Raw genomic sequence first — 22,520 nt, 5'->3', positions numbered from 1 at the left:
AATTAGTTTTTAAAATTGCTCAAAAGCCCAGATCCTTTCGATATATATATATATATATATATATATATATATATATATATATATATATATATATATATATATATATATATATATATATTTTTTTTTTTTTTTTTTTTTTTTTTTTTTTTTGCATTTTATTTATTTTTTTTTTTTTTTGCATTTTGAAAAATGTTTGATTGTTAATTTTTTTCATTTTTTTGTGACAATCCTTTGTGAAAAAAAAGTTAACAAATTTTTGTGAAAATTTGTAGTTAGTTTACTAAGCTGTAATCAATTCAATTAAATCCTGATGAATGATATTACATTTATTCCACCAGTTTTCTTTAAAATTGAAATTCAGTGTAGTCTTGATGTTTTTAATATCTTGAATTAGTATTTTGTATAGTACAATAGTTGGCATGTATTCATATTTAATTTTATATTTTTAATGTTACATTTAATTATCTTTCATGTCATATGTTTTTTCTGTGTGACGACAATAATGACTTCTCTATTTTCATAATAATCTGAATATATATAACCATGGGTTGGGCACTAAGACCCCGCGGTTCTCCCTCTGGCAGGAACGCAGTCTGTCCTCACGGGGACTCCTTTTCGCCTCCGCGCGGTGATTGGGTGGAAGATGGCGCTGGGCGAATGGAAATCCTAATGACAGTTTCCAAATTTGCCTCTTTTTGTACCATGGTGAGTAAATATCCCTCAGAACACGGCTAATCGGACGCTAGCACGCGCGTGATATTGAAATCGTTCGCGTGCGGCTTCAGTCGCGGGAATCGGACTCCTTGGGTTGCCAGTTTTCCTCTGCTGCAGTTGCGAGCTGTCTTTATCCGTCTGTGTGCCTGCTATGATTTTTGACTTGGGCCTAAATAATTACTGTTATTGGCTAGATATACGACACAACCGTGTGGTCTGTATAACCCGACGCCAGGCTTTTAAATTCGCCCGTCCTTATAGGATTTGCTGAAGGCAGCAAACAGATCTGCTGCTAGCTGCTGAAGCTGAAGTGTCATTCAGCAGCACGGGTTATGATCGCGAGATGTGCTTAATAAGCGCGAGACAGTGACATCTAAATGATCTCTGGCGTTTATTTCTGTGTAATAATGCGCTGAGAGTAAGTTAATATTGTGTTGTGCATGGTAAACGTGAGCATCATCCTGATGATGTAAAAGGCATTCAGACAGTCAGTGTACCTGTGCTTTAGTGCTAAGCTGTTGCCAGTGCGGTCACATCGTGATTTGATGGTCCCATCCCCTCTCTGCATCTCCGTGTCTAGTGTGTGCCTTCATAGCTTATTTCTTTGATCTGCCTTTTGATTGGTATTCACATTTTCGTCGTTGTGTTTGGACTTGATGTGTGTCGTAATGACGGTAGAGAAATGCTAATGCGTGCTAATGGAATTTTACCTCCTGAAATGGTGTGTGTATTTCATTCTACGGTTGTGTTTATGGTCACATTTGGATGTTTTGGGGGGAAATTGGGTTACATTTTTCAATCATTGGATGTTTTAAAATGACTGAAAGGGTTTTTTGGTGCATCAAGCGTCATGGTAACAATAGTTCCCCCCATAGTTATTGGGTCAAAGACGACCATGGGGGTTTAAGCTTCAAAACAGTAATACAGCTACATATTTACCCCCTTGTGCATTAAAAGCAGAGCCGGAGTCAGCCTGGTGAAAGGGGTGGTTGTTTTTTCTCAAAAAGTGGATCTTTTTTGCAGTTATTCTGCTTATTTTCTGCTAAAATATGATATTTAAATCCTGCATTTTAGTGACATTTTAATCACTATTTTTGGCTGGATTAGCTCGTCGGGTGGTCATCATAACCACACTTTTTAATGTACCAAGTACCAAATTTCCTAAAGGTTTAGAATAAATAAATATGAATAAATATTTATTTTTTTAAATACAAATGCATTACATTATGTAACGTTAGAAAAAAATAGGAATCTGTTAAAGTTTTAAATTAAAAACTGTTGCCTGTTGTCATTTATAAGGCAAATAACAAACTAGCCAGCACGTTCAACTTTCCTCAGTAAGAATTTGGCTATTGGAATAAAAATAAATAAAATACAACATAATAATAATAGAGCTTCACAGTTTTTCTAGTAAAAAAGTACATATGAATATTCATGAATTACAATAGCCAAATTAAATGGCCTATTCAAACAAATTTTAGTATGGGCCATTTTTGGTCTTTATTATCGATAATTTTCTGTTTCAAGAACAATGTCCAGGATTAAAAGGTCCCAAATAAAAGTTACTTGTAAAATTTTTTTTTTTTTCTATTTACAAACAATTTAGTAAAAGATGACTTCCCTTATGTCAGATTGTATGGTTTCTTGCACAGCTGGATGTTGGACTCATGAAAAATAATAATTTGCATTGACCAAAGCTGATTAGCTGAAGTCACACCGAAGTGACAACCAACAGAAGATTCGACATGGTCTCAAAGCCTTTTTTGATGGCTTATTTTCACTATTTATGATGGCATATAGGGCTGCACAATATATCGTTTCAGCATTGATATAGCAATGTGTGTGTCCGTAATAGTCACATCGCAGGATATGCAATGTTGAGTGTGGATTATAGTTGATCAGCACAAAAGTTAAGAACACATGGGATTTGTGAAGTCATTGCAAAGTATAACAATAACAGAGTGAAACTTTATCATTTGCATGCGTTTAAAGGCATTTCAAGGGAGTTTAAGCATTTTGGCAAAAAAGTACATTTGTAACTTTAAAAAAAGAATACTTTTACTGAATTAATACAAAGAAGACGATGCAGTTTCTGCACTTGAATACTGTTTGACTCTGCGGAAAAACATAAAGCACTGTTTATTTGAGTTTTTTCATTGCTCCACTGTAATTATTTTGCTTGCAATTTGTTTAATATTTTTTAATACATGATACACCCTTACAACATCACCCGTATCAATCTAAATTAATGATTTCTTTTCAAAAAGAGCTATTCAATCTATATGTCAAAATTGTACTCGTATCGGAATATATATCGCAGACAAACAAAACATCGCAATGTCAGATTGTTTAAACATCCTGCAGTGTGAATGGCATAGCAGTCAAATGAGCTCGTATGGGACAAATTCTGCACTTTTGTCAGTTAAGGGTGGGTCTTTGGAACCAACCGAACTGGCTATGGGTCTGTAAAGGTGTCCGTTTTAATCAGGTTTTTAAACTAATTCTAAAAAAGATAATGTCTATCATCAAACATTCTTTTATTTACATAAATATAATGTAATTTACTGTAACAATAATTTATAAGATCTTGTAAGGCAAATTTAAAATGAAGGTAATCATTTGGTGTGATTTTTCCCAATTAATTATGATTGGTTATGCTTCAAACCAATTGGTTTTACCTGTTTGTCTCAAAGTCATTTTTAATTAATTAAAACAAACTCAAATATAGTATTTTATGTTTTAAAAAGATGCAGAATAAGTATTTCTGTCATTAACTTAAATTTGTTGTTATGAACAATTGAAATGGGACACAATTTCACTCATATTTTGACATCTTATTTTCACAGCAGTTATCTGAAACATTGAAAATAGACACACAAGGTCAAGCGCGAAATTATTATCTCAGTGGTATGAATAAATTCAGACTTGACTGTATGTTTTAATATGATTTCTATGTATATATAATATAAGTTTACTTTGATCTGCACTCCAATCCCATCTTTGACCCTAGTACAATTATAGTTAAAGGGATTGTTCTCCCAAAACTTTAAATCTGCTATTAATTTACCCACCCTCAGGCCATCCAAGGTGAAGGTGACTTTCACCTTCACTAGGACAGCTAAAACTGTTGTCCTCTTTGTTTCTTGAAGTGCAATTCAACGGCTACACTCTGACACTCCACTTTGAGAGTCTTAAAAACATAAAGAGGCAAAAAACAAGATTAATACCTGTGACACCTGCCAATATATCGTGCTCTTATGATGTAAAATGATCAATCTGTGCAACATTATTACTAATATTCCACAGCCTTACCAGATGGTTCAGGATGTGTTCACAACAATCTGAGCCTATATAAAAACTTACCATGTATGTTTGGGCTGCACATACATCATTAAACGTCAGGAAACTTAAGCTCCAGCCTGTCATGAATGCACTCAGGCTGTGATTTAAAGGCAATAATGTTATAAATGATTCAGTTTTGTGCACATTTGACTTTATAAAACCTAAATGTATTGTCAAGAGCCATGGTTTTAATTTTATGGTGCCTGGGTTTCTTTAACTCTCAAAGTGCAGTTGACTTGCATTATCACCAATGACTAGTTTCATCTGCAAATCTTGGATGACATATGGGTGAATTGATTTACTTATAAATTAATTAAGGAAAGGGTTGCTTATATACACATACTAAAGTTTAATTGTATCAGTAAGAACAGTTACTGTATGGTAGAACTTGTGGTTTAGTTTTCAGGGCTGCACAATATTGGAAAAACTGACATTGACAAAACCGACACATCATTTTCTGTGATACATATTGCGATGCTGAGTACAATTTCACCAGATGACTGGACTAGCTCTATTTGGAAAGAATTATTATTTTTTACTGATTGTGATGTTTTTTTTAAGGGAGAGTATAAAATATAATAAACTAGGGCTGCCAGATATATAGTTTCAGCATTGATATTGCAATGTATGCATTCGCAATAGTCACATCGCATAGATATGCAATGTTGAGGTGGGATTATGTAAGTCAGAAATCAGAAGACAAGATTTTGTGGAGTTATTGCAGGGTTTATCCTTAATGGATTGAAATTGCATAATTTGCATCTTTTTAGGGCTTGAGAGAGATTTAAGTATTCAGGCACAAGACATTTTACCAATAGGAAGTTTAATAAAGAATAATCACAAAGTATGCTCTGCCTATTTCACTTTTATCTTTGCTTTATTGTATTTATCTTGTAATTTATTACATGTTATGCATGATTCACTCCCCTACAGAACCATCTCAACCAATCAAAATTAATACATTTGGTAACACTTAAGGGACCAATTCTCACGATTAACTAGTTGATTGTTAGCATTCATGTTATTGAGGCTGCTTATTAGTACTTATAAACCACATATTCTGCATGATCTTATACTACATCCCTAACCCAATAGCTAAACTACCTTAATATCTATTAATAAGGATCAAAAAAGGAGTTTATTGAGAAAAAAAAGTCATAGTTAATGATTTGCTAAATAGTGAAAATTGAAGTTTAATATAATATGTTACTCATTTTTTTCAAATAGTGCTATTCAATCATTTGTTGAAGTTGTTTAGATACAGTATATCACAATATATATTGCAGAAAAATAAAGTATTGCAATGTCAGATTTTTCCATTATCATGCAGCTCTATAATAAACCAATCACAAGTATTGATAAATACAGTAGAGCAAAGATGCAAGTGAATAAACAGTGCTGTATGGTTTTCTGGGAGTCTAGCAGTATTCAGATATAGTGTTATCGTGATTCTGGAATTTCCAATATGATACGATACCTTGAAAAATATCGATATTTGATTTTCGATACCATGGGTAACAAATTCCGCAACATTAAAAGTATGCAAATGAAGTGAAAAGGGAAAAAATAACTAAACCATAAAATGCTTATAACCAGGTGTGTTAGCAGTCCTTAAGTCCAGAAAGCAATACATTATAAAAACCTAAATTAGTGCAATCTCATCTTTTTTTCTGATTAAAACACGTGTTAAAATATTATTATTATTATTATTAATTATTCATCTCCCTGCTGGTGAGAAAAGAGAGTGCGAGAGAGCAAAGCCAGTATCGACCAAAAGCAAAATTGTATCATTTGAAATATTTCTCTATCGATATTTATTGATATAGCGATATCTATGACAACACTATTCAGGTACACAAATTAAATCATCAAATTTAAAATAACACAAAACAGCGTTCATTGTAGGGGTGGGCGATATGGAAAAATTATTTTTCTGAGGAAATCACAATTCATGATTTTTATCCCGATTCTTTTTCAAGTTGTTTTTTTTAAGACTATTTTTACAAATTACAAAGGTACAATACAACCAAACTAATGTCCCCATATAAACATATACTCTTACCGTGTATGTTTAAGAATATTTTAATCAGGGCTCTGAACCTGTTCAAGGAATGAAAACGAAAAATGGAAACGAATGACATTTTGCAGGAACAGACACAAAAAAACGAAAACCAGATAAACTTTAATTGTTCTGAACAGAAACGTTCACTTAACCGGTTAATAACGTTATTTTATCGTTCTCTTTATTATATGAATTTGGGAGACAAAAAGCATTCTCTTAAATCATGTGTACAAATGCGAAGGTGATGCATAAAACGTGAAATGCCCGCGAAGCAGATGTCATAAGCGAGAGTCATTTCTGATGCGACGAGCTTGTCTTAAAGGTTACAGAGATCCTGGTTTTTTTCATGTACAAAGGTATGTTTCGGTTTAAGTTATTGCTATTAAACTTGTATTTATACAAAATGAGTTCTTGATTGTCGATTGTTTTTAGATGCGTCTCCATAAAGAAAATCCTTTTGTTAATATTTCTCTTATGGCAAATCATCTGATACATCGATCTGTAATATTGAAGGATAAGGGGCAGATCATAAACATCATAGATAAAGTTTTGAAAGATATAATATATTATCAAACCACCCAAGCAGAATTACTGTATTTAATAGCTTAGTCCTTATAAACAATCCATAAAGAAAATACATTATTTACAAGGCTACTGAAGAAATAACCGAATATGCAATATGATCCGCATTATCACTGTGAAATGAGGTAAGCGCTCGTTTTTATGTAAACTATAAATGTCTGGCCGTGATGCGTAGCATATTTTTGCCAGTCTATAAAAAGATAATATAGCTTGAAACGCTTTAATATTTTAGAGGAAATATGTAAAGTTTGCACAACCAATGTTTGGTCTTATTATCCTGTTACCCATAATTAAACGTCATGTAGCCTATTTTTTGATTACTTGACTCGCGGATTAACAGCAGCACAAACAAGGTTTTATGTGTCCCCAATATGCAAAGTTAAGAGAGTGCACGACTCCATAAGGTAACATAAACTACACACACTTGATTATGTAATGTGTGAAGTCGGGGACGCATCTCACAGCGCAAAGCATAACTTATTAAATCAATGCTTAATCGGTCATCAATAAGGTCTATCGGTATTAAAGGGTTACCAACAAAGGTCACCGCATTTTTTTTCTTAGGTGCACCACGCATTGCAATGAATGTATACAATTTTATATTTATATTAAAGATAAATAAGGCAAGAATATAAGATACTTTTTATATTTTTACACCAACAAAAATATCTTGTGGTATTGCACTTGTTTAATAAAAATCTTTGTAATTGTAACATTCAACATGCAATAAAGTGGTATCAAAAAAAAAAAACTAAATCACATAATCTTTTGTATTTACAAGTAAAATTAAATTTTATACTCGGCCAGTGCCTAAATCCAAAAAGCACTAAATAATTTATATATTTATAAATTACAGTAATTAAACTAAATAACTATATATTACGCTAAATAACTAAAATAAGCTTTATTATTTTCTGATTAAAACAAAAGGGATTTAGAAATGCCAAACCACTGACATCGGAATCCGCAGTGAGCACTTTTTCCGAAGTTACGCCTTTCTTTTTAACACTTAATTACTGTGCGTTTAATGTTAAATAAATCAACAATGAATAGGCCTATAAGTGTATCCTGTCTCTCTCTCTGTGTGTGTGTGTGTGTGTGTGTGTGTGTGTGTGTGTGTGTGTGTGTTTCCACCAACTGTCTTTCATTACTGAAGCAGCTCTTTTCCAAAATTGAAAGTTACTTCATCTGTCTGGCAATATTTCGGCTTTCAATCGAATGAAAAACCAATTTACATATAGTCCAAAATATGCAGAAACTGTGTAAGGAAACTGAAGTGCAGCCACATATTGAATCTGAGGTCTCATCTCATCTCATCTCGCTCTCACTGCCATCCAGACATCGATACGTAGAGCACACATAAACATCAAGTCACGAAAGTGAGGCCGGTACCTGCTGAAGCTTTTGCGAAATGTCAAAATACAGCACTGAAATTAATAGGTAATGTCTTTCAGCCAAAAAGTCTATCAGTAGGATATCTTTAAAAACCAGCCTGATCTCACGAGATTTTAAAAAGGAGGCGTGGCACCTAACCCCACCAATAACCCCAACCGTCTTTGGGTGATGAGCAAATCGTACTAAATTGTACAAAATAGATCGTACGAATTCATACGAATTAGCCACTAAATCAAAAAGTTACCAATTGCCGTGAGATTGCGTTGGTATAAACGCAATCAGAGCCAATGTTATGTAGAAGTAGTGTTGCCTAAACAGCTATTAAATTTCTAATAAAATGAAAACCAAAATACAAATAATTGCATTTTTCGTTAGGTAAAAATATACGGAAAAAAAAACAAACATGCTTAGACTTTTTAAGCTTAACGGTTATACGCTGCCAATAGGCCATTAATAAATACTATTTTACTTTGTACTGGGTTACAATGTATATTTTAAAATAAACTAAATTTAGCATGTCTCACTGTCATTTAAAACATGTAATTTATGAAAATAACTAAAGCGTTCACTGTAAAGTCTGTGGGAAGGAATTTTCAGGTAACTGTTTGCCACATTTACACATTTTAAGAACGAGAGGTTCTGTTTAATCCTTCATTTTAATCGTAAGACGCTGTCAGCTATATGTAAAATTTAACACCACATACACCATCGCAAAAGGGCTTGCACTGACTAAGATTAAACTAATATTGCAGCTCATGAAGAGACTGGTATTGCTATTAAAATGACGTATGCAAATAATAAGGTATATGTCAAAAGCATCTGTGCAATATCAGACACCACCCGTGAGAACGCAGCACAGTTATCATTAACAGATTCATTAATGAATTCATGTCAAACAGTACGTGCAGGGGCCGGTGAGCGGTCCGTCCGTGATATCTTTTGGTCACTCAATTATGTTATAAAAATGTATTTTCTTGTGATAACGGGATTTCATTGAGACACATTTTCCTCACGCATGCATATATATTTTTGCTTGTTAGTTCTGATTAGTGTTGATTTCAAATGCAATAAATCCGTTTAGAAAACTTGTAGTAACGGTGCGATAATTAGTGGGAGCCACTAAATTTTGGCTGGTGCGGCTAAATTTTTAAAGTTAGGAGCACCAGTACTACCAAGCAAAAAGGTTCATTTCGAGCCCTGTAATGTTTAGTAAATATAGTTAAAATATTTTGAACATCTTAAAGTTATTTTTATTGTTTGGATATGCTTTGGTAGTGCGGGGTCGCAAGTTCTTGACGATCTTACATTGGGGGTTGCTGGTTTAAAAGTTTGAGAACCACTGGCATAGAGTTAGACCTCTTTCTTGACTTCACACAGAAACAGCAATGTGTGCAGTATGACATCACTTCGTTGCAGAGACGCTATTGGTTAAATGCTGGCAAGGACACAGAAGTGTTAAAGTAAGGTGAATTAAATACAAAAAGTAAGGAACATCCTGGATCTCTTTTTCGCTCTTCTCTATTCTTTATCAGTAGATACTCAAAATGAAATGACTCGGACTCAAGGGCAAAATAATATATCTGTATGTATAATGTACATCCCTAGATACAGCATCTATTTATCACTTTGGATGGCGTCTGACAGTCAGCATACCGCTAGATGAACTGACTGTTTTGAGAATTGCATAGGAGGGGCAATGGCACGGAAGGAAGGGAATCCCGCCATTTTAAATTTATTTCAAAGTGGTTTCTTGCCTAAATAAAATGAAAGCACAGAACTGATTCACATTTAAGAGCAAAGGATGTCACCTGGTGTTTCGGCGGTATGGTTTGTGTATAGGGAGGATGGGCCCTTTAATATTTATTGCCATCCTTCATAGAAAGATTGAAAATCTGGGAGAAATACAGGAAAATATCTTTACGGGATGATAGCGGGATAGAATTGTAAAATACGAGAGATTCTCAGGAAAAACGGGAGGGTTGACGGGTATGAACTATAATCTCAATTGGACATTGCAGATCTTGCAAATGTACACATTGAATAGAGAGTAGAATTGATCTTTTTTGGAGTGATATTGCACTTTCAAGCATCTGTAAAAGGCCAACACTGCTCGCCTGTTCTGTTTTAGGGCGCCAATGCCTCCGCTTTGGAGAAAGAGATCGGCTCGGAGCAGTTCCCAGTCAACGAGCATTACTTCGGATTGGTCAACGTAAGCAAAGCCTTTCCAAACACTACAGTTTCTCCAGACGTCCTGTATTAATCATGCCCTGGAATCAACATGTGTGTTTTTATCCACAGTTTGGAAACACCTGCTACTGTAACTCTGTGCTCCAGGCTCTGTACTTCTGCCGGCCATTTCGGGAGAAGATCCTCGCATACAGGAGTCAACCGCGCCGCAAGGAGAATCTGCTCACCTGCCTGGCTGACCTGTTCCACAGTATAGCCAACCAGAAGAGGAAAGTTGGCGTTATACCACCGAAGAAGTTCATTACGCGACTACGGAAAGAGAATGGTGAGATAGAAGGGATTGGATTTCAATTCAGTTCAGTGTTATTTCTCAGTTTAAGTATAGATTTAGATGTTGGCACCAATAGCTTTTTGGTTACTGCGTCGACACATTGACCTTATTGTTCACTTAATTTGGCACAGCCATTGGAATCTTTCTGGCTTCACACTTCGGGTCTCATTCACTTCCATTGGTTTTTGAATATTAAAAAAAGCTTGTGATGTTGCAAACTGATATTTTTAAATTATATTATTCTACTTTTTATGTAGAGTCATCAACACACTTCTTTGTAGAGCAAGCAGTTTGATCAGTTGCTGCCGTTTATTGTTCCTAGTCATTTTCACAATACATAACTGAAATGGAAGTTCTAAAACAATCAGAAAAACGAGCGCACTTCCGCATTGGAGAATAAAGTTAATAACACTGGTGCTCGCTGCGACCCAGGTTTGATCTCCGGCTCGGGGTACTTTGCTGATCTCTCTCTCTCTGCTCCCTAATGCTTTCCTCTCTCCCTCTCCACTGTCCTGTCTAATACAGGTTAAAAACCCCTATGATAGAATTATTTAAAAAAAACATGGATTTAGATACTAGTTATAGGTCAGAGAAACTGAAGAGTTATAGTTGCATCACCTTTATATAACCTGTTTATATCAACACACTCATGGCAGTTCCTAACTGTTTTATGCTAGTTACTGAGTCATTCATTCATACATTGTTTGTGTGTTATGGTATGATCTGCTCATGAATCCGTGATCAGAAACTCTACATTTTTGTACAAATGGGATGGTACAGGTTTATGTGAATTAACCAATAATTTACTAAAACATAAATAGTTGTGTTGCCCTGTGTGATAAAATTTTGATTATTTATTCATATACAGTTGAAGTCAGAATTATTTGCCGCCCTGTTTATTTTTTTCAATTTTCAACATTTTTTCCCAAAACGGAGAGATGTTTTTTTAACAGATTTCTAAACATAATAGTTTTAATAAATAATACCTGATTTATTTTATCTTTGCCATGATGACAGTCAATAATATTTGACTAGATATTTTTCACAACACTTCTATACAGCTTAAAGTGACAAAGGTTTCACTAGGTTAATTAGGTTAACTAGGCAGGTTAGAGTAATCAGGCAAGTTATTGTATAACGATGGTTTGTTTTGTATCGAAAAAAAATAGACTGTAGCTAAAAGGGGCTAATAATTTTGACCTTAAAATTTATTTATTTTTTTAATAAAAACTGCATTTATTCTAGCCGAATTAAAACAAATAAGACTTTCTCCAGAAGAAAAAATATTGTCAGACATACTGTGAAAAAATTCCTTGCTCTATTAAACATCATTTTGGGAAATATTTAAAAAAGAACAAAAAAAAGGGGGGGGGGGGTAATAATTCTGAATTCAACTGTAGGTTTTATAAAGATGCAGTTGTATAACTTTGTTTTCTAATTAACTTTGTTATGAAAAAGTCAAATGCTAACACGTGCTAATGTACGTTTACCTCATACAATGTCACCATATTACCTCTTAAAGTTATTTAAGTGAATGCCCTGCATTAGCTTTAAATTGAATTTATTACAAGCGCGGTCATATTCAAAACTGGTAACAATTTACAATTGTGTATTTTTTTTATATGTCTAAGTTACTGTAAGAGTCTTTAATAATAATAATTCAAAATAATATATTTTTTAATATTTAAATTTGTAGTTTTTTTTTTTTAATTTTCTTTTGTGATTTTTGGTTTGTTTTTTGGCCTTTTTAATTATAATTTTTGTTTATTTCTTATTTGAAATTAATTGAAACATTATTTACTACTAACAAGCAATTCATTTGTTACAACCTTTATTAACTTTTATTATTTTATTACTATTTTTTAAGTACATAGTTTTATAAATTCTGAAAACAACTGCTATCAATTATTTTGAATAAGAATTAATTAATTGATTTAATAAATAATTTAAAAGAATATTTTCCTTGTTAGTTAGTACTAATGTTAATAAATGGATCTGCAGAACCTTAATTTATTAAAAGTTTTTTATAAACTTCAGAGTTGTAATATCTTCCATATTTTTGTGGACACACACATGTATCAGTATTAAAACTTGTGTCTATTTATCATTTACACTTGTCATTGTAATTAAGTGAAATTCGAAATACACATTTTAAAGATTAAATTAAGTAGTCAGAAAAAAAACCCTCACTGAAAACATAAAAACACAATTCCTTTCGATATTATTTACACTATTCTTTCTCTCTGCAGAACTGTTTGATAACTACATGCAGCAAGATGCACATGAGTTCCTCAACTACCTGCTGAACACTATAGCAGATCTGCTCCAAGAAGAGCGCAAACAAGACAAGCAGAATGGCAAGCTGGCCAACGGCACACTCGATTCCCAGAACAATAACAGCACCCCACCCTCCACCACCTGGGTTCATGAGATCTTCCAGGGCACGTTGACCAATGAGACGCGATGCCTCACCTGCGAAACGGTAACGGCACCTCACACAACATAACTGAATTCCCTCTAGTCCAATCAGAAGGTGTCCTGATAACTCTGCTGACTGTGATTGGCTAAGCTTTTATCTGAGGTGTGTCTTTGGACTTTGCTCTCTCACAGATAAGCAGCAAAGATGAGGATTTCTTGGATTTGTCAGTGGACGTGGAGCAGAACACTTCAATCACGCACTGTCTCAGGTCTGAAAGCACATTCACACTTGAACCCTGTGGCACTGGGCAAAAATAAAAAGAAGATTTTTTCAGTTTGTAGTTTTAATAAAAAGTGGTCGATTCGATATTGATTCTAAAAATTTGCCAATTCTTTTACACTTGCGCTATTCTAGGGGTTTTCTAAGTGAGGGATGCGAGAGAGCATCAGAGGAAGTGTGGTAATATTAATATAAATCCACAGAGATTTTTCTATTTAGTTTATTTGTATATCCATGCAGTGCATCGCATTCTAACTTTGAGGTATTTTTAAAAAATTCTGCGATACATATTACGATATGAATACAATTTCACCAGATGAGTTGAATAACTATTTGAAAAGAATTTATAATTTTAGATTGATTGGGGAGATTCTGTAGGGGAATGCATAACATTTAATAAACAATCTACAAGCATAGATAAATTCAATAAAGAACTTATTTAATAAACTGCATTTTACTGTTTTCCAAACTGTATTCAGGTATATATGAATTGAATAATCAAATGTGAAATAATACTGCATAGTCTTCGTTGTATAAACAATTCAATCAAATTAATCGTCATTAAATTAAAAACGGTACAATTTCCCATTTAAAACCATCACACAGGCTTCGTTGCAGGCAAATGTGGCCTGAATCAGATTTTTTTTGCCCACATGTGACTCGGATCTGTTTTCGTCATGACAGTGTGAACAGCCCAAACCACACGGAATCTGTTCTTTTCAATCCCGATATGTGCCACTTTCATATGTGGTATTAAAGCTGATACAGATCTGATGTTTTGCAATCAGACCGCAGTGTGCACAGTTATGTAGGAATTCATGTGACTTTTACATAATTTTGGATCAATACACATCCTTATTCTGTACTGGTTCGTGCTGCAAACATCGTCTACTCCTCCTCAAATACTTTACCAAAAATTAAGGTTGTTCATAAATGACAAATCATCAGTGTTTTCGATCACATAATACTTATTTTAGACTTTAAACACTGAAATACACGTTAGTACTAGCAAAACAACCATTTACAGGTCATAATAAACACAGCTGTTGTCTGTGAAAACAGCAATAATCATGCTTTATTCACTTCATACAGTATACTCATTGTGTACATAATGAAACATTTTGTGCTGTGCGTAGTTGTACTTTTGCACATGCGGGTCAGTTTAGGACCATGATCTGTTCATACTGGAAATCTGACATTGGCCACATTTATAACAACAATTTGAACAGCTATGCAAAACAATCAGATCTGAGAAAAAAATCAGATTTGAGCACTAAGCCTCGCAGTCTGAACGTAGCCACAGTCACAGGCCTCAAAAACACTTGATGAATGATGAATTCTAATACAGACTGTGTATACCCATGATGTGACTATTGCGAATGATCACATTGCGATATTGATGCTGAAACGATATATTGTGCAGCCTTAGCGAGAGCTGAGTTCATCTAACTTTTGCATCCTATTGCCCGTCTTGTTGAGTATTCATGCAAATATTCAGTCAAGTATGAAGTGAAAACAATTCAGAAACATTATAATGTCTTAGGCTTTGTTTAAATGACATGAAAACTGAAAGGTTTGTCCCTTGCATTTTGAAAAACATTTACACAACATTTTGAACATTTTCAAAATGATCTGTGTTTACTCATGTCTGCGAAAATGGACAAAGTGCTGTATTAAGTACGTATAGTATGCTGTATTTCACCTTGTAGGTAATCAGTACTTGTAGGGAATTAAAAATGTCTATGTATAATTTGTCGTGTGTGTGTGTGTGTGTGTGTGTGTAAGATGCATCTCTACTTTTAGTTGTAATGTAAAGTAAATCCAAACTTTGCTGATAGCAACAATGCTATCCATTAGGCTACTCCACCATTGTTGTGTGTGTGTGTTTGTTTGCGCTGGCCTTTAATCTACACCAGAGTTGCCCAAACTAGGGCCCGGGTTCCAAAGTTGGCCCATAGTAACCTTTGATTTGGCCTGCCACCCCATCTGAGAAGAGAGGAAGAGTGATGTGGATGGTTTAGAGATTCAAATCTAAATTAACCTTTTGTTTGTTTTGTTTAAGCTATCTTAAATGAAATGTTTAATTAAATATTGTAATTTAATCAGATTTAGTTTAAATGTACAAACTGTCACCTGATGGATGGAGGACCATGCAGAGACTTTGGTGAGCAAATCAAGGCAAAGGCAGATTCTGCTTGACTAGTGTATTCAGCATTGAACTCCACTGTTATGTTACAATAAGTTATTATTTTAAAAGTTATACTGCATTAGTTATTATGATTTAAAGTAATGTTTTTTATCTATTTTTAAACATTATGAAATGAATTATGAAGTTACCCATGGCAACTTTAATGTAATATAGTTTGGTATATTTACCTTCAGTCTACGAATATTTGGCTTTTGGCCCTTTAAACAAAAGTTTAGGCACCCCTGATCTACACTCTCTGAAACATGTACAACACACGTGCATGACATCATTTTTTAAAGACTTTTGCTTCAGTTGTTTATGCGCACACAAGAATGGTGAGATTAAAAAAAACATTTCTATGTGTTTAAAAAAAAAGAAAAACATTTTCAGTCACAAAAACAACTTTGTCATGTAAACAAACAGACAAAATGTATAAAAAATGCCGTTTTGGCTGAATATGGAGTGAAAACGGCCTCTCAAAGTGACAGCATATTAATAATGTCCTGTTTATGCTGTTAAAATGAAAACATTTACCTCCCTTGACTGAATGAGTTTATTAATATGTGAAAAATTCATTTAGTCTATTTAGAATTGATGTATATCTATACATGTGTCTATATATTAATATATAAAATGACGAGTTTTAATGTACCCATGCAGCTGAAATGAAGTGTTAATAATAAAGCTAATAATTTGTTGTAGATATTAATATCATGACTTAAATTAGGATATGTAAATCGATAGTCTTAAACGTGTCCGCATTTTAATGAACCCTTTTTTTTCTTATTGTCTCCTTTCAGAGGTTTCAGTAATACAGAGACATTGTGCAGTGAATATAAATATTACTGTGAGGAATGCAGAAGTAAACAGGAGGCACACAAACGGTAAGCATGCATTCATATCTGTCAGCTGCTTCCTGATTTTTTTTTTTTACTGGATATACTGGATTTATAAATGTGCTTGTTATTTGACTCTAGAATGCGGGTTAAGAAACTTCCCATGATCCTCGCCTTGCACTTGAAGAGATTCAAATACATGGAGCAGCTGCAGCGCTACACCAAGCTAAGCTACCGTGTGGTCTTCCCTCTGGAGCTCCGCCTCTTTAACACCTCTGGCGACGCCACCAATCCCGAGAGGCTTTACGACCTGGTCGCTGTGGTGGTGCATTGTGGCAGGTGAGTCAAAACAGGCTTTAATGGTGATCAGGATGTCAGAATGGCTTCATAAGGGACAGAGATGTTTGCTTTGTTATGTGCTTGTACATTTATTTGAGCATATAAAATCTACAGCTGTGAGTTTCAAATAGCTTTTGACATTCAGTGTAACAGATTATATAAAAAAATAATGGTATTTTTTTTGTCCTGTACTTATTAAACTTTGTAAATGACAATACAAAATTTGATCAAATATACTTTTAATGCTGTTAACCCTTTCACGCATACAATCACACCGGTGTGATCAGTCTTGCCTGGTCCCTGAAGCGTACAAGCATATTAGAACGATTATAACATTAAAATGCACGTCGTCAACTGCTAAATTCCAATCTTCTCACTCATGCTGAGGCAAAGAAAGAGGAGCATGGTGTTGGTCAATTATCAATCAAATGTTTTCAAACAAATAACACTTATTTTACACTTTAGACATTCAAATACTCACAAGTGCTAGTAAAATATAACATTTATGCTTTGTAAAATACATGCTGATCTCTATGGAGAAAGCAATCATATTTTTTAAAATATACTGTATTTGGACAATGTGCTTTATTCACATAAGATATATGCGGTTTATATCACTAGAACATTTTCTCTATTCCTCTCCCAGTTAAACAACCACTTACTTTTGTGTACAGTGGTCGCTCGCTGTAACGCGGTTCCCCTTTTCGCAGTCTCGTGGATTTTTTTTTTTTGTGCAATTTTTGTGTTCTGCGTCCTGATTGGCTGTAGACCATTGTCAGTCAATCTCCTCCGTGTCCCGCACAGTATAGAATGCGTTCAGCTTGCCAAATTAACATAAATCTTCGATTGCTAGCAGTGCGCTGTGCACCGCGCCACACAGCGCCACGCAAACATAGGTTTCAGGGTACGCACACTGTATGTGTTTACAACTGTCATGTGTGCGTTGCATCTGGTGTGACCCCCTTAAGGATAGAGTCTGCTTTCGCTTTGTGGATCACTGCAGAATAAAAGAACATTACACTGGACGCCAATAGTATCCACACTAAAGCTAAAAAGATTTATGAACCTTTTGCTGACAGCAATGAATGTTTGTGCCTGACAACAGGTTTTGATCTTTGGTTTAATTCTGTAATACGGAACTTAATTTTCTACTAAAGTTTGAACTTTGAGTGTATTTAAACAAGAGAGAAAAGTGTGAAGATATTAATGCCTGTCTGAGAAAAGTGTAGAAAGTGTGTAGTGAGGGCTTTTACAGCCTTAAAACATCTATAATAATTGTAAAAAATAAAGCTGTCTACATTGCGGATTTCACCTATTGCGGGCTATTTTTAGAACGTAACTCCCGCGATATTCGAGGGACCACTGTATTTCGTGAGAAAATTATGAATTTTCATGTTATAAATCCAGCAGCTGTAATCTCTCCTGCAGCATAGATTAAATAAGTCATAGATAAAAAAATATGATCATTATTAAGTCGTTTAAATGATGAAATAAATGTTCTCACACATATTTAAGAGTTGGTTGTAGGTATTTGTAGAAAAGGGAAAAAGAAAGAAAACATGATTCAGTATTTACATAATTCATTGGAGAATTCATGGTGTCATGTGGTAAAGTTGACGTTTCGTCATGGAAACGTTAAAGCTCTGCATACTATACAATAACAGTCACTTAAACTCACGCAGAGGGGTCAGTCTGTGTATTTACAACTTTCATAGAAATGGTCAAACGATAAATATATTCAAATTCTTTGGCTATATAAACTATTGTCACTTTGAATGACATTTTAATGAGTTCTTCTACTTCTTCTTTTTTTATATATGACAGTAAAACAAAAATTAAACCTCACTTCATTACCTAATAATAGCACTACCTATTGTATTGTAAATCAATCTGTTTGTCCTTTGTTTGTTTAAAGAAGGTGCACAACACTAAAACACTCATGTCTTGTCACTCACAGCTCCTACATACTGTTGGTTTTCTGGTGATTTGAACAGATTTGTAATGTGACAAAAGAAAAACCCTTTAGAAATGCTTATTGTCCTGCTGTTTTGTGGGATTTCACAATGCGCAAACAGAATCTTTTCATGCAAGATTGAAACTTGTTCTTGAAAAAGGAGAACTGTTCTGATTTGCTTCCTTGATTTGTGTGTGTGTGCGTGCGTGCGTGTGTGTGTCTAATTCACAGTGGTCCAAACCGAGGACACTACATCGCAATTGTAAAAAGTCATGATTTCTGGCTACTGTTTGATGACGACATTGTAGAGGTAAGCTGCCATCAGTCACGTATAATAGCATCTGTTATGTTCAGAGAAATGTGCAAGTGTAGGAATCTCACAGTAGTGAAAACCTGTATAAATTAAGGAATTTCAAAATAATGATTGGCAAGACTGGTACTTAAAATAAAAATCTATCTGTAAAAATTGCTTTCTGGGAGTAAAACATTAAAAAACAATCTAAAATAGATTTTTAATAGTTAATTATAAAATAAATATACACAAATCAAGAAATGCATGCACAAAATAGTTATAAACCTATTTATGAATGAATGCAATGGATAAATAATAAACTACATAAATATGCAAACACTCTCAAACACAATAGTTAATTTAACAGTGGCTCAGTAAACGCCTCACAGCAAAAAGGTCACTGGTTCGAGTCCCGACTGGACCAGTTGGCATTTCTGTGTGGAGTTTGCTTGTTGGCGTGGATTATCTCTGGGTGCTTCGGTTTCTCCCACAGTCCAAAGACATACATCATAGGTCACAGGTGTCAAACTCCGTTCCTGGAGGGCCGCAGCTCTGCACAGTTTAGTTTTAACCCATTATTAAATGCATCTGATCAAACTAATTGCTAAGTAAGTAAGTGTGTTGAAGCAGGGTTGTCACTAAACTGTGCAGAGCTGTGGCCCTCCGGGGTTTGACACCCCTGTTATAGGTGAATTAAATAAACTAAATTGGTCGTTGTGTATGTGTGTGAATTAGTGTGTTTGGGTGTTTTCCAGTACTGGGTTGTGGCTGGAAGGGCATCCGCTGCGTAAAACATATGCTGGAATAGTTGGCGTTAATTCCGCTGTGGTGACCCCTGAAAAATAAGGGACTAAGCCGAAGGAAAGTAATTGAATGAATGAATGAATATATAATGACCGTGTGCATTTAAGCCACACCCTCTACATTGACTTTGTATTGCGGAAAGCGGCCTGCTTGTCATTGTCATACAAGCTGTCATGTGACATGGTGTACAAACAAAACCTTAAAACTAAAATTTTATAAGCTACCAAACCCTAAAGGGCAGCCCTAAATGAGACAAAAGTGGACACAGTAGACATGCAGCATCAGCAGGAAGAATGGGTGAGTTATTTGTATGTGTGGCGTGAACATTTTGTCACTAGAAAGTCAAACATATCCAAATATCAGTATAATATTGTATATTTCTGTAAGCTGTAGCTTTTTTGACAGTATGTAACTTCTCAGAATGTGGATAAACCAGAACTCTGTGCAAGTTACGCCATGTTTTCGAGTGCCATGGCTAAAGTAGCTTATAGTTAGCAACTAGTCCAACCATCATTTTAGTTTCAAACTAAATCAGATAGTTGTAATTATTATAGTATTTCACGTCGGGCTGTTGAATCGAATAATTTCTCTAACACAAGGAACATTAAAGGGCACTACCATAGACTAATACAGTTTAGTTTGTGTGTATCTCCTCTCAGGTACACATAAGGTGACCTCTTTTAGAAATTGTTCTGTTTTTTGCTGTTATGCTTCGTTCACAGAACGATTTTTACCTTTCAACAGCTATCTGAGAGTGAAGTTCTTTTATAAACATGTTTTAAAATAAGTAACAAGATATGTCAATAAAATAATATATCGTTTTATAGGGAATATATACAGTGCTGAGCATAAATGAGGACCTTTCTTGCAGATCTCTCTTTTAAATGTATATTTTTGAAAGGATGCTTTACAATAATATATCTGTTCATATACATCAGTTCAGTCAGAACCAAAGCTAAAACTGACTGAGCTAATCTAACAAAAAAAAGATCAGAAATTAGCACACCCAAATTAATATTTTGGGGAAAAATATCAAATAAAATTTTAATAAAGAGAAAAAAACATTTTGTTGAAATTTTCTGATTTGTAATTTCTGTATTATCTTCTTATTCCTAAAGATGTTAGATCAGGGTATCTCAACCATGTTCCTGGAGGACCACCTACACTGCATGTTTTAAATGTCTCCTTTGTCATTATCAGTCTCTACTAATGAGCTTATAATCTGAATCAGATGTGTTTGGTTAAGGAGAGATGGAAAATGTGCAGAACTGGTGGTTCCCCAGGAACGTGGTTGAGAAACCGTGCATTAGATGACCAATACCTTATTTTAATGGATGTATCTGCTTATTAAAACTGTTTAATAGGTTTTGTTTATTCATGCATTCATTTTCTTTTCGGCTTAGTCCCTTTATTCATCAGGGGTCCCCATAGTGGAATGAACCGCCAACTTATCCAGCGTATGTTTTATGCAGCGGATGCCCTTCCAGCTGCAGCCCATCACTGGGAAACACCCATACACTCTCATTCACACACACTACAGACAGTTTAGCTTACCCAATTCACCTATAGCGCATGTCTTTGGACTATGGGGGAAACCGGGGGAACCCCGCAAACATGGGGAGAACATGCAAACTCCTCACAGAAATGCCAAACCAGCGACCTTCTTGCTGTGAGGCGACAGCTTAAGTTTTGCTCAAATGCACCAAAATATACTGTCTATATTTGTTTAGAAATGGATAAAAGTATTCATTTTCCAAAGGCGGGTGTACTCAATTATGCTGAGCTTTGTATATTTTTCTATAAATGCCTGGTTTTAAAGAATTAAACATGCTAGATTGGGTGTGCAAGCTTAATTCGTCACTTTGTTTCACAGATATGAGAATCCAGATGATTGCAAAACAATCGTTCTACCTATCTTTTGTTTCTCTTTGTAGAAAATCGATGCCCAGGCGATTGAAGAGTTCTACGGATTAACCTCGGAAATTTCCAAGAACTCTGAGTCCGGCTACATCCTGTTTTACCAGTCCAGAGACTGAACGCGGCCTGAGCGAGGCCAAAGTGGCGTCCTGTTACGGACACCTGTGCAGCAGGAGCAGCGGCGGCACGTCTGTGTGCAGAAAAGCCTGCAGCGGCGCCTCCACACACACCCAAACCCCACCCGTCCCAGCCCTCCCTCGCCGACCTCCACGCAGCAGCAACGTTGGACGCGATGCGGTCGCAAGGCCTTTTGAACGTTGTTTGTCAGTTGTATTTACGTTGTGGGAGCGTTTCATCACTCGTGTTCAGTCCTTTACTGTGGAGAGAATGTGTTTTAATGTGACAGACTGGGATTTGCATTCAACTTTCATGCTGCGACCTTTTGATTCCTGTGGCTGTGAGGAGGCTTAAGACTTGTGCATGGGGGGAAAAGCGGGTGTGTTTATTAAAGCAGCGGGGAGGGTCTAAACGCTCCGGGTGCGGGGCATTGTGGGTTATGTATTTCTACCTTGTACAGAGTGATATTTGTATAAATATTATGAGAATTATAATAATATTACTGATATAGCCAAAAAAGAGGATAGAACCAGAAAAAGATGTATAACACTATGGTGCACTTTTGATACAGTTTTGTAGATGTTGGAAGGTTCATGTGAGGGTTTGCTTGAGACGGCCTGTTGTGAAATTATCATTTTCTGTTTTAAAGAAAAAGAAATAAAAGTGTATACACCAAGATAGGATGTATGCATGCAAGCATGTACATACCAGCTATTTCCAGCCTGCTGCAATTTGATTGGACATGTCTTTCACACAGCCAAG

At 35.0% G+C, this 22,520-nt stretch overlaps 1 protein-coding gene across 1 annotated transcript; it reads left to right on the top strand.

The window, feature by feature from the left end:
• The first annotated feature begins 594 nt into the window (after positions 1-594).
• usp12a (ubiquitin specific peptidase 12a) lies at positions 595-22,434 on the top strand. Its single transcript, XM_056451068.1, has 9 exons — positions 595-705; positions 10,224-10,304; positions 10,394-10,607; positions 12,863-13,095; positions 13,224-13,300; positions 16,300-16,383; positions 16,477-16,674; positions 18,860-18,938; positions 21,659-22,434. The coding sequence occupies exons 1-9, from the start codon at positions 658-660 to the stop codon at positions 21,758-21,760; spliced, it is 1,116 nt and encodes a 371-aa protein (XP_056307043.1). The 5' UTR covers positions 595-657; the 3' UTR covers positions 21,761-22,434.
• Positions 22,435-22,520: the final 86 nt, after the last annotated feature.

Source organism: Danio aesculapii, chromosome 24, assembly GCF_903798145.1.
Source record: "Danio aesculapii chromosome 24, fDanAes4.1, whole genome shotgun sequence".
NCBI lineage: Eukaryota > Metazoa > Chordata > Actinopteri > Cypriniformes > Danionidae > Danio > Danio aesculapii.
This window is presented reverse-complemented; position numbering and strand designations above follow the sequence as displayed.